Consider the following 13850-nt stretch of genomic DNA (forward strand, 5'->3'; position numbering starts at 1 on the left):
AGTACCCATTGCCCTCACCATTCAGCTCACGATGACCTATTTGGATCTGTCATACATTTTGATAAAAACAGAACAGGCAATTTTCAAATTCAAATATTCAATTTATTGCCGCAGAAAAGTCACCCCAAATTGTTGATCCTCTTTCTACTTAGGTAGGTATGATAAAACATCGGTTGACATAAACAGGCAGTAAAGTTCTTTGCAATTGGCAAGAATCTCCTACATAAGCCATAATTTTGAAAATTTGCTTGTACATGCAACACCGCCTCTTTGATTACCTGACAAAATCTTTGTCCTGAATTAATTTTAACTATGTGCGTAAAATCTGTTTTTTTAAATACCTTCATTATAAGAATTTAGAGTAAATCAAATAACTACTGATTACTGAAAACAACCTTTAAAAATACGTCAGAGTACTAAAATATTCCATTCACATTAATGAAATATTAATTCCAGTCTTGATTATGAGATTAACACGGATGTTCTTAATTTTCAAACAAAAAGGATTTGCAATAAAAGAATTATGAAAGCTTTTAAAAATTTCATGTTGTCACTCCACCCACTCTGACAGTTCTCTAACGTTCCTTCCTTAATGTTCAAATCACATACACACACACACAAAATGTGACCATTTTACCGAGCACTTTGCACAGTGTCATTTCAACCTGGGGTCACAAGGTGCTGAAAACTGAAAGAACACTACTGAATTTCTCTCCTGTTTAACGGAAAAGTGTACAATTCTTAGATTTTTCCTTAAAGTCCCTAAAAATACCTTAAATATCTGAAGACTTTTAGATGTTTTAGATTTAGGGCAAAACTCAAAATGATCATGATAACTTCAATAACAAGATCTTGAGTAAGTATTTCCTTTTTCCCTCAAATAGAATGGAAGTCTTCCAATTTTCGTATTTCTATGAATTTTTTGGGGAATTGCAAGATCCATCCCTTTAATTTTTCACTACTTCATAGTCTATTTTTTTCAGTAAATGCATTGTTTAATTAAGAATAAAGTATTTTTTTTTTCAGTGCTAAGTAAACGTTTACCATATCCAGACTTAGATTTGAATGCAATCACTGTCAGTTGCTAGTGTTTTCACAAATGCAGAATTTTCCTGAGGGGAGCTAATTTCATATTATTTACAAATGGTAAATCACCCGAGATACTGAATTACATAGTTAGGCTAAGAACTCACTCATTTTACAGTTAAAAACCAAACCTAATTTCAATTTTCATTACCTTTTTCAAGTTAAATTCCTTAACTCTGAGATCTACTAAGGTTACTTGAGATCTCTTCAGACTTGGGATCTAGCTTAGGAGCAATTGTAAGTAACAGACCCTTGTCTTCAGCTGAATAGTCAACGAGAAACTTGTAGAGGATGCTCAGAAGCTGCAGCACCCCAGCCATCCTCGTTGAGTTTTAATGGGATATTTATTCATATGATGAGAGAGCACTGACTAAAATACACCCTGCTGACTTGTTGTTGTAGAAAGTCTTGCCACAGTATGTGATTGGATATAATTACAGGTAGGAATCAATCAAGGTAGAAAAGATAAATCATTAGAAGCCAGAGTACAGAAACCATTGGATAAATTTGTGCCCACACTCAGAAAATAATCATAGGATTGAATAAATACAGGGCTGAGTATTGTAAGTTGCTTTCTGTAATGACAGACTTTCCAGAACACTTAAGAGAAAGGAAGAACCTGCAGGGCGAAGCATTTGCAGTTACACTCTAATAGCACCCACTTCTGGAACAAAAGTCGAACCAGAAAACCAAAATTATCCTATTTTGCTGCAACTGGCATAATTCTACATGAACATCCTATCAGAAAAGATAGGCATTTACAAGCATAAAGAAGTATTAGGACTACAGAAACAAAATGGTGATAGGAAGATCAGAAGACATATAAGCAAAACCAAGAAAAACATTTAATCTCATCTTCAACCTAGATGTTTCTATATTTGAATTAGTTTGCAGTAATTATGTGAGATAATTACTATTATATGAACTACTGATTTGTTAAAAGTAAGCTATTTTCTCCCACAGAATGTAAGACATGAACTGGAGCATTAACCATTAATCTTAAACAGTAATTGAAGGAAGCTTAAATTTTTTTCCCAAGAAAATAACTTATATTACCTACCTGTGCCTTTATAATACTTGGTACAGTTACCATATTCGATATCCTCCTTTTTAATATCAAACTGAGGCAGAGCAATTTTCTCTAGCTGTACAGGATCTCCAGACTGCCAGATAAACCGCAGGTCATCAGTTGTGTAACCAACTACAAGAACAAAATAATAATAATTGTTTAAAGAACCATCTCAACCAGAGTAAACTCTGTAAGAAAATCTAGCATATATTTACCATATTTCTTTCACTCTTTTTCTTTCTACTTCCTGTTCAAAGAATTAAAGGCAAAAATGAAATAATCAACAACTGAATTTTTATGTAGGCCTAAATGAGGACTTGGTGGGCGGAACATTATATTATCATCAATATTACACTGATTAAGAGGTGTTTGTTACAGTGCTTACTTTTTAAATAGAGAAAGCAAAGCCCTGTTCTCCACAGCTTTGAAGCCTCCATATTCATTCATACTCTACTTCAGCAAAGCATGAAAAATATACTGAACTTTAACACCACTCACAAGTCCTGGTGAGTTAAAAAGAATTTAACAACTCAGTTACTGTGATGAATCTTGGCTTTTGTGTAAAACAACCTTTCTGCTTAGTTCTTAGTTCTAGATTAAAGGCCCTTATGCATGAAAGCATTGACATTCAGGAAATACTCAATCAGGAATTTAAGTCAATGTGTAGTCCTACTGAAATCAATTCAGTGCCTTCATGATCTCCTGAGCACGGACAGACTTCAGCATACATCTGAGTGTCTAAATCATGACATATAACACCACCACATGACAGGCTGTGAAAGTTAAGCTCACAATATTCAAGCATAAAGCAATATTAATGCAGTCATAATCATGAATTTACATGCCATTTTTTCTGCTACCTTCTGTTTATTAAGGATTAACTTAATTCAAACAGAGATAATGTGTGTTAAATGGGAACAAAGATGGGAAACATTAAAAAGATGGAGGTGGAATGCAGCATTTTGCAATTCAAAGCCTCTGAAAAATGAATTGTTCTTTTTCTGGAGGCATTAGACAGATTTTTTATGTATTTGAAAACCAGCTGTGATTGATTAAAAAAGGTAAACTGTTCATAAGACCACTTCTCTGAGATTCACAACAACTTAATAAAAATCACAATGTCTCAAAGTGCCATGCTGGAAGATAACATAAAAAAATAATTAGTTGTTCTAACGCTTCATTCATAAAATCAGTCTCACCCCCTTACACCATACAGCGAATCACAAAACTGTCCAGATCCTTTATGATAACAATTACTGAACAGTGAAAATTTTGCCTATAGGGCATGTGTAGAACTGGGGATCATAACTGCAGATATGAGAACAGCTTAGTAAAAACTGGTGGCCTTCTTTGTTTTGGAAATCTAGCCATTAGAAACAAAATAAAATTATTTGAAAATAAGAAAGTAGAATAAAACTGCCGATGGCTAACAGGGAAAGCAAGCCTACTGTTGGAACTGGAGGGACAGACTGGAGGTCATGGGTACCATTCCTATTTTTGACAACTGAATTAGAAGGTAGAAGAAAGTTTAGTGCATACTATCTTTCCAAAGGAGCAATTTCCTCCTGAATTTGAATATATCAGCTTAGCATGGAGAGAGACAATAAGATTGTTTAAATAAAGTTATTGAGAATTTTCTCATGAGTAGTTCTTCCTTGAATAACTATACATTGCAATGCTTGTAAAGCAGCCCAGACTGAGAAAGCTTGAGCAAACTTCCATTAATATTACTGTCTAATTCCAGTTTAACCCCAAACCGATTTGGATTTACCATAAGACTTTACTCCAGCTAATGTATGTAGATATTAGTGATGGGCAAAACTACTATGGACATACTACAGTTCTAAAGGTAAATGCTGGCAATCGAAACCAAAACTGTAAAGCTCTGAAATCGTTATTACCCTTGTCCCCACTAGGATGCCCTGCTCAGCTTTGATTAGCCTTGCTCTTTCTTTGCTTTTGACTTCCCCTCCCTAACCCCACCTCCCCACCCTTCTCCACCAGACCTGGTGGAGTAACAACTGAACAAAGTTTTTGTGTTATGGCAGGAATGGGCTGGAGCAAGCCACCTTCCTTCTCTCTGCTTCGCACTTGTCCTTACTCAGCAAAGCAGATTGCCATGACAGTGGGATTTACCAGCGGTTGGAGTATTGGGAAACGGCTGTACTGGACTAGACACCCTTGTACTTGGGGAGCAGGCAAGAAGATGGTTTCAGAAACATTTTGGCTGCAACTTCCAGTATGGCATGAAGCCCTTCAGAGATGAGACCTGGTGGCCCCTTCATAAAATCAAATCACTCAGGGAAGGATTGGTAAGGGAGAGATGCCTGAATACATCCACAACACATCCTGAAACCACTTTCAAAAGGTTTAATACTAAATGGTCTCAATGTATTGGCATCAAATACTTTTCCTTCGGTATCATATCAAAAGAGGTTCAAACAATACCATGCATCATCAGTGCAAGGGGATAAATTGGACCCCAACGACCTACAAAGCAGCAACAGTTGCGGAAGTTAAACCTACCTGGGGAAAACATGGATTCTTTTTTCCAAATTAGATGTGTTTCCATTTTACTAAGTTTATTGTAAATGTTTTTATAAAACTCATCAGTTGTCATTATGTTTGATAGCAAAAGCTAAAAACAAAGTGCATGGTGCCATAACCAAAAGAAACATTTTTGATACGGAAATGTATGTTGGTAGGAACTGGTGAGTATTAATTTCAAGATCCATTAAAAATGTTGAGATGAACAATACAGAATTGATAATTTTTTGTTTGATTCTCAGGCATGCATAGAAGGTAACTGTTTTTATGCAAAGACTGATTTGCTTACAGCTTTCCAATTGCATCTTGCAGCGCTGTGTATCCATAGGAAACAAGGTCAAGTCCAAAGGGCATGATAGAGTAATAGAGAGTCTGAAAATACAGAAATGGAATTTAAAAACAGTGTGAGCTGCCATGTAAGCAGTAGACTGCAATAAGAAAGAAAAAAATCATAGGTATCTGATTTTCAGTTTGTAAAATAGCAGAAAAATTTAATTAAAGTTATAATAAGTAGCAGTTTGAAATTGAGCTATCTCTACTAGTCCAAGAATAAAACTTTATAGAGAGTTTTAAACATACAGTAGTTCACAAATTAGAGACCTACTGATACATGACAAAATACATATAGGTCTTCAGAACAACCAAACCAAATGTCCATAGAGAACAGAGTCCTGTCTCCAGCAGTGGCCAATGGCAGACTCTTGAAAAAGAGTATGAGACTGCAGCAATCAGGAAATGATAGTTCGCCAGATATCCAGCAGCCTCCGAAAGTTGCACCACAAGGACCTCCTAAACCAGAAGTGATGCTTCAGTATATATATATATCTATATCTATATATAGATATAGATATAGATATATTTTTTTTTTTTCCCCTCCGAGAAGCTGCTTTGCTTCCAGTTGCTTTCTGGAATCTAGGTAAACTTTAATCATGCACAGCATCCTGCAGCAAGGAATGCCACAGCTAAGCTGCATACACTCTAATCATCTCCTTTTACCTATCTTGAGCCTGCCTCGTAGTTCTTTTACTGGAAAAGAAGGTGAAAAATCAATGGCCATCCATTCTAACTGTGCCATTCATGATTTAGAGACCTCTATGCCACCACCTCAATTATCTTGTTTTTACCAATGTGAAAAGTTCTGCCTTGCTAGCTGTTCTTTATTAAGGATGCTGTTCTGTACCTTTGACCATCCTTGCCTCTCTTCTTGCAGTGGGAAGACCAGAACTGCCCTTGTATTCAAGATGCAAGGACAGCATGAATTTATAGTGGCATGATGTTCTTTTCAATCCCTAATACTTCTTAGAATTCAATTCACTTTCTCAACCAATACTGAGCTGTTAGCTGACTTTTTCAGAGAACTAGCCATTATTATCCAAAGGTCATGTTCCTAGCTGGTAATAACCACCTCGAAACCAATCAGTTTTTATGTAAAGTTAAAATAATTTTTTCCCACGTGCATCATTTTCAGTTATTTACACTGAATTTCATCTCATACTTTGTTGCCTAGTCATTAGATTAATTTGTAATTCTCACTGTCATCTCTTACCTTTACTATCCTGAATATTTCGGCATCATTAAAAGCGCCTGCCAGTTCACAGTTTTCCAGCTGATTTATGTTGAACAGCACAGGACTCGGAAGAGATTTTTCTGTGGGACTCTACTGCTTACTTCCCCTGATGTGAGCATTAGCTGTTTATTCCTACATTGTTTCCTAATTCTTAACTAGTTATGCAGGCAAGAGCTTTCTCTGACATGCATTTTGTCATTCATGTGTTTCGATAACCAGAGATTCTTTCATTAATATGTGATAATATATCTGTAAACTAAAAATACAAGGCATAGCAATTATATATTTTAAAAAATGAAAATCTTAGTAGCATGTCACAAAACCACAGTGCCTCAGAAGATTAATTTTACTTGCATACATATAATTTACGAACATACTGTATTATTAAAATGAAAAAAATATTTTTAGAGGACAACATTAATTTCAAACTTTACTGAATGTGGTTTTGTTATTTGGAAGTTTTCAGAGAAGACTTTTTCCATCAGAAACACTTCTATTAGTATTCAGTCAATATTCACCACTTGCTGACCAGTATTTCATTTAACATTTGCTCTTTCAAATGCGAAGTTTCCTTTATAGCTGACAGTGATTTTCTATTTTGAAATATTAATTTCTACAGACTTCAAAACCTGCTAAATAAACAGCTGAAACAAATGAAATGCTTTGGTTGCCAAATATATTTTCTTTTCCAATCGCTGTCAGCAAAAGTCTTGAGATTTAGTTTTCTCATCCTTATTTGGAACGGACAAAAAAGAACCCAGAGTCTCCCATCTTCTTTCTTTTCTCTAGCCACTTCTACTCCAGGAAGAAATAGCTCAGGTAACCACAATTTAACAAGTGGTTCCCTTTTAACCGTAAAGTTGCAGTACATCATTATTTCCTCTATCAAGGCAATATGTTCCAGTTCACACCAGAAGCAAATGCACTCACTGTTAGGAAAGTGAGCCTAATCTCTACAAATCATTTTGTCTATAAACTCTCCAGATCTGTAATTCACTGCAAGATCCTTTTTAATCAACCAGTTTGCTATTTTCAGTGGATAATTATTTTTATGGCATGATGTATACCTTTGATAAACCAAGTCAAACCACAAAAAAGTATGCATTAATTGCAATGAAATTAAAAAATATTTTTCGGTCTTCTGAAAAATTCTCTATCCAGTAAGGCATAGAACTTAATCAGGATTATGTCTCAGTACTTTTACAAAACATCTATATGCACAAATATTGCAATTTCTGCCTTTGCCTGTATCATTAGTCAGTAATCATCATTTTCTTTAGTTGATGTAGAAATTCAAGTGGTGTGCAAATTATATTATTTTTCTGAAGGCTTTACTTCAGATATCTTATCCATCTCATTATGCTTCCAGGAATCCAAACAATTACCAAAAAGGTTTCAATTTTGTTTCCAATAATACTAGTTTACTTAACGTTTTAGTTTAACATGACATACAAATGTACATACACTTCAAATTTCTAGTACTTGCTGTGCTATCAACTGACATGCTTTAAAACACCTTCATGTGATTTCTTTACATGCATTTAATTTATTGTAGTATTGTTTACAAACTGTCATATACATTCAAATATTAGTCATAAACTGTATTATGTTACTAAGTCTAACACAGCATATATATCTCATATCAAGTAATTTTAAAAAAGAGTAGAAATAAATCAATAAAATACCTCATGCTGACCAGGACATCTCCATCCCGAAATATAAAAAGAAGAATATTTTCTTGCGTGACATCATGGAAGTTAGCATTTTTTTCATTTGCAAAGAATAAGTCCGGCTTCCAAAGACATTTAAACATTGTTGGGTCCACTGTCAGCGTGTCTGAACCTCTCCAGTCATTGGGCAGTTTGAGTCTGGGGTCATTCCACTTCTGTCTTAGAAAGATGTTGACTCTATAATCCTGATGGGAAGAATACATAAATATTAGATGAGTCAAAAGTCTAGCCAAAATCTCATGGAGAAAGAAACCCATTCTATCAGACTGAAGAGAAAAGCAATTTATGCCCTGATTTTTTCTGTCACAAAGATAGTAATCACTATTGAAATGACATTGATAGGTGCTAAGTTTACTACAAACTGGTAGATGACGTCTCACTCATGTTTTGTATACAGTAATTTTTTTTTTAAAAAAGGGCCAAATCCTCCCCCCAAGATCATTTTTTTGTCTCTTTGATAGTAGTCCTCTGTTACTTAGTGTCCTGCTTCAGCTGGGATAAAGTTAATTTTCTTTCTGGTAGCTGGTATAGTGCTGTGGTTTGGATTTAGTGTGAGAATACTGTTGATAACACACTGAAGTTTTCAGTTGTTGCCAGGCAGTCGTAGTCCCTACACTAAGTGAAGGACTCTTCAGGTTCCCAGCCCTGCCAGGTGCAGAAGAAGCTGGGAGAGCACAGCCAGGACAGCTGGCCCAGCCTGGCCAGAGGGATATTCCATACCATAGCATGTCATGCTCCTTACGTAAACAGGGGAAGAGAGCTGGGAGGCGGGATCCCTGCTCGGGGACAGACTGAGCATTGGGGTTTTTTTCACAGGTGGTGAGCAATCGCATTAGTGCATCACTTGTATATGTAATTATTATTATTATCATCATCATTATTATTCTCCTTTGCTATCCTACTAAACTGTCTTTATCTCAACCCATGAATTTTTTAATTGTTATCCTCCCCATCCCCTTGGAGGGGAGGTGAGCGAGCAGCTGCGTGGTGCTTAGTTACGGGCTGGGGTTAAGCCACAACACCTAGGCAGAGAGAAAAGCGTGCAGCAGGACAGAGGGAAGCCATAGCTTGACTACACTACATTGCTGCAGGCAGCAGGCACGATATCTCTTCTATCAGAATATCCTGTGAGTCTAAATTCCAGCTTATTCTCCATTTGGTTAAGTGGCACACTGATGGCAAAATATCACACTATAAAAGCAGAAAGCAGACCAGGTAGACAGTAGATTTTACACCACACATCCAGAATACAGCCTCTGACCTTGTAACAGCAATTTGGGACTATTTTGTAACTGAGGAAAACTGATGCCAGTTTGCAACACAGGCACTGAGGTAGCATGTCCGAAGCAGAACAAAGTAGGTCTCAAGGAAACAAAATCAAGACTTTACACAGAGGAAACTTCCCTCTGAATTCAGCAGGACTCTTGCTCGAGGATGGACAGTAGTAGTGCCATGCTCAATCAGAGCCTAATTTTGCCTTCAGGAATCGGAGTAGTGTGTGTCTCAGGGCAAAATGATACCCGCACGCGTTCTGTCCTTAGTGAAAGCTGTGTGCATCCAAAGGAAATATCTGACCCCAGTATGTCAGTTACGATTTTTCAGTCTTACCTCTAAGTGTTTTTGCTTTTTACATTTACATTTAAGCCAGTGCCTCTCTTTTTATGTAGGCAGATCACTTACAGAAAAAGAATAAAGGTATTGTTGAAATAAAGTAAAAAAAATCCCCCAAATAAGCCAAAATTCTGGATGTCCGATAACTTCTATCTCCAGTCTTCCTAGTTGTCTTCTATGGTGTGTTTTGCTTTTTTCATAATTGTCTATTAGGTACAAAGCATCCTGAGATAAGGGCTGTGCCTTAGCGCAGTGAAAACACTGCTGCTGCTTTACAATTATAGCAAAATGCTACAAATGTGTGAGTGAAGGTTCTCAACATATTTTTGGTTTGTCAATGTATTCTGCAAAACAAACTAATTTTATAAAGTTGTTTATTTTACACATTAATGCCCTCTTACACATTTTTCTGTTGATACAATGTGAGTTCTCTTCTGTTGTGCTTACTATAACGTATATATTTACCGTCCAAAGCAAGTGCCACGTTGAGACAGTCACGCTAACTCCACAGGAAGGAGTTCACTTGTCTAAGACCTCATACAGAATAATTTACCCTGTCGATTTACCCTGTTAACTGGAATACAGTGCCCACTTTCCCATGTCCAGCCCACCAGTCAGATCAGCCCAGGTATTTATTACACTATACTGTGTAATATTTTTCCTTACTGCATTGTAAGGAAAAGCAAAGTATCAAAACTAAATAGAAAGAATTGAGGCAATATTTATTAATATGCATAGTTCTGAGAGATATGTTACTTGTTGGCAGTCTGTTTTTGAAAAAATATACGTAGTTTGACTCTTCTTTATACACATACCTATATTATCTTGTCAAAGTAAAGAAGTATAAAATAATGGTTGATATGAAGTGACTTTATACTGGAAGGCTCTCATAGAGAAGCTTCAGAACAGAAGGGAATTCAGGTCATTATCTCAGAAAGCATCTTTTCAATTATATTGATGTACTTGAAAATTTACTTTACTTGCTTCTTGCTGAAGTTCCCATTCCATATACACTTCTTGCCTCAGTGAAAACAACTACTTTAAACGACATGAGATAAATACTGCATACCATTCATGCTCACAAGCATTACACTATTCATTATGCCAAAATTAATTTCCCCATAAACAAGTGCCTTACCCTAATTTTAACACAATAAAATGCCTTCTCAAAGCCATAAGCAAATGATAAGCAGTGTCCAATGCTTGCTTCAGCTTAGTCGTTCAGAAGAAGATGTTTACATCACTTAAAAGCAGAATGCACTGGCAAAATAAGAACTGGAAGTAAGATCAGGTGGATGCTATTTTATTTCCTTCCTTGCTGTATTACAAATGAACCTAAATATATGAAACAACAGGATGTCATGACATTTTAAGAACTTGATTCTGCTCCCATTTAAGTCAATGGAAGAAAAATCCCATTAAATTCAAATAGGAAGGTTCAGACCTACCTAAATGACTAGAAACTTGTGACAGGTACCTGGAGAGGAAGGCCATCAAGATACTTGAGGCAATATAGAAAACGTAGAAGGAAGCGAAGAAATACCAGGATACAAAACTGTGGCTAGCCAGACAATGATGTGCAGAAGGGCTTCTTTTTAGAATAAGAACTATTACAGCATCTGGCAGCAGTATACACTATGACTTGGCATAAATCTATTTTGAAAGAAGTCTGCAACCAGTCTTCTCAAATTTGGGCAATGGATTTTAAGATTCAGTATGTCTGCTACAATTAGGTTCAATAGGGTCTGAAGAAGTGGTCTGCATGAAGCACATGGTCTTCCTCCCATACTTTTTACAAACTTTTCTTGAATATTGCAAAATGATCTGCATTTTATAATAAAGGACAGTCAAAAAGCAATTAAAAAGACTCAGCGAGAGAGAGAGTATGTTTGTGAAGGGGGGGTGTTTAAGAGATATTCATCAGCATTAGAGCTAGGAGGACCTGGTAGGTAAAAATAATCACAGGAGTATTCTACAGGGCTTTGTTTGCCCATGAAACTCCAACAGAAGGCAAGCTGTTTTCAGGGAGGTTAGAAGGGGAGGCATTCTAGGAAATATTTCAAATGCAACCTACTAAACAGTGGGCATGTGGCCAGAAAAACTCCTCAGGCTAGAAACCAGGCATACCCAATGCATCTCTTTCTGCAAAGTGGAGCACACAGAAGATCACGAAAGGCTTTTTCTACATGAACTGCACTCATACAAAGAAAGGAAGATTAATAGCACTGTCCATTAATAAAGTAGAAAATTACATTTTTAAGATTAAAATAAGGAAATCTAATTTTTCATTACATACATAAATATTAAAAAGACCTTTCTGCAAGGTTTTAAAGTAAAGGAGAAGGAGGAAGTGGTGTTTTGCCATTTGAGTCAGTGAAGAAAGGTTACACTGCAAGTACAACCTTGAATACAGATTCTGTAGACAGTCAGATCATCAGCACAGCTAAAATAGTACAGCCCTATAGGTATTTATACCACAAAGAATCTATCCTTAGGAATCCTTGACTGGTCACCCAGTCTATAACAATCTCTAAATGTGACATAGTCACCATATTATCCCACAGATCTGCAGTCTAAAAAAAAAATCTGCGAAATCAGAAGCAGAGTTAGCGTGGAGAACCTAGACAAATAGTCTAATGAGCTAGAAGAAAACAAGTTACAGGATTCAAGATAAAGAGGTCTTACTGGAAGGCAGCAGCTCCTCTCAATTTAGCTGTATAAATTCTTATTTACCCTGTAGTTAACTAATTTTTTGTTTGCTTTTTCCACATAATTTGTCCAATACGTGTGTGAAAATGTCACAATTATCTCGAGTTTTCAACAACACAACATGAACACTACCTTTTCTAGGCAGAGAGCAAACATTAGCCCTTCAGTTTCTTCACAAGGGCTCAAATAAAGCAATACAGGCTTCTGGGCATAGATGGGTCCCATCTTGCTTCAAACCAATATTACTTCAAACCTGTAGATGCTTTCCTATAAAGAAATTCCCTTCTCTCTTAAAAGTAAGTAGACCGTAGCTCAGTGGGAGGTAACCTCTACTCTTTTTTGTTGAGGATGAGCCAACTGCCTAGCTAAGAATGCAATCATAATGGGACCAGAAGGACAGTAAGCAAAAAATAATTGAAAATAATTTCCTGAAATATGTGCGGAACCATCAGAACCAGCCACTATGATGTCAAGACAAGGGACGCTGTGGGAGCCTCTTGACTAGGTAGAAGTTCCAGACACTAAGCCCAGAGTTGGCTATTTCAGAGAGTGGTCTAAGAGTGGGGTATAGGACATCTTGTTGAGGATATTTCCTTCTGCATCTCTTTTACCATTCTTCTGAACAAAAGGAAATCAGCATGTCGAATGGCCTTTTCTCACTGGCACTCTACACATTTGTTTGTTGGGCCTTCTACCACCACCTCACTTCCAAACACCTGGCACCCATGGTTATTTTTCCCCACCCTTCCATCACCCAGAAGAAGGAATCATCCCTCTAGCATGGCTAAAACAGGACACTTTACCCCCACATAGATTTTGTAAAAGCCTATGAATTCAACTATTGCAGCCAGAAGTGGCTATGGCGCCAAGAATCATCACAATAATTCATCAACTGAAATACTTAGAAATGTATTATTTTACAGATTTTGGTATCACTAATGATATCACTCCAATCAATTAGTAGCTTCTGGTAACTTTAGAGACAGTCAAGAAATAATATTCCTCCTGATTCACACCAACGCCTGAGACCGCAGAGATGCAGTCAGTCATTCTCCTCTCCAACACTGAGGAACGTTTTTCAGCAGTTCTGTTACTCTCCGCAGATGTCTCTCCTTTCTGAATGCAAGAGGCCCCTCTGGTCCTTCACAGAGTTGGTGCCTCAGTTGCAGGAAACACTTTTTCTGTGATTCTGGAGGTACAAATTTTTTCCTGGTCTAAGAGAGTTGCCTCTACTGTCTGATGCATAGCCCAGACTGTCTGAAGACAAGTACCAACCTATCCCCAGGAGGATGTATGTCCACAGGACCCAATGCCCTCTGCACCAGGAAAGGCTTCCCAAGTGATATACGGGGAACAGATTGACTGTTTCTTTTGTCAGTGCTTCCTTTGATATATTAAGGCAACCAAGAAGTAATCCAAACTTCACATAAACATGCTTAGCTATCATGGTGATCGGCTGCACATAGAAATCTAAATAAAAGCATGAATTAAAGTGAGGATGGTGTCTGAAGTTCTGAAATATGGAGGAAAG

At 36.8% G+C, this 13850-nt stretch overlaps 1 protein-coding gene across 3 annotated transcripts in view; it reads right to left on the reverse strand.

Moving 5' to 3' along the window:
- The window catches only part of GLRB (glycine receptor beta), a 52947-nt gene that overhangs the window by 20697 nt on the left and 18400 nt on the right, over positions 1–13850 (reverse strand). For all 3 annotated transcript variants that reach the window (XM_054825434.1, XM_054825435.1, XM_054825433.1), the window contains exons 5-7: positions 7955–8184; positions 4992–5074; positions 2147–2287 (exon numbers count right to left, since the gene is read on the reverse strand). In XM_054825434.1, the coding sequence (XP_054681409.1) occupies positions 2147–2287; positions 4992–5074; positions 7955–8184 (454 nt within the window). The remainder of the gene's footprint in view (positions 1–2146; positions 2288–4991; positions 5075–7954; positions 8185–13850) is intronic.

Source organism: Grus americana, chromosome 4 (genome assembly GCF_028858705.1).
Source record: "Grus americana isolate bGruAme1 chromosome 4, bGruAme1.mat, whole genome shotgun sequence".
NCBI lineage: Eukaryota > Metazoa > Chordata > Aves > Gruiformes > Gruidae > Grus > Grus americana.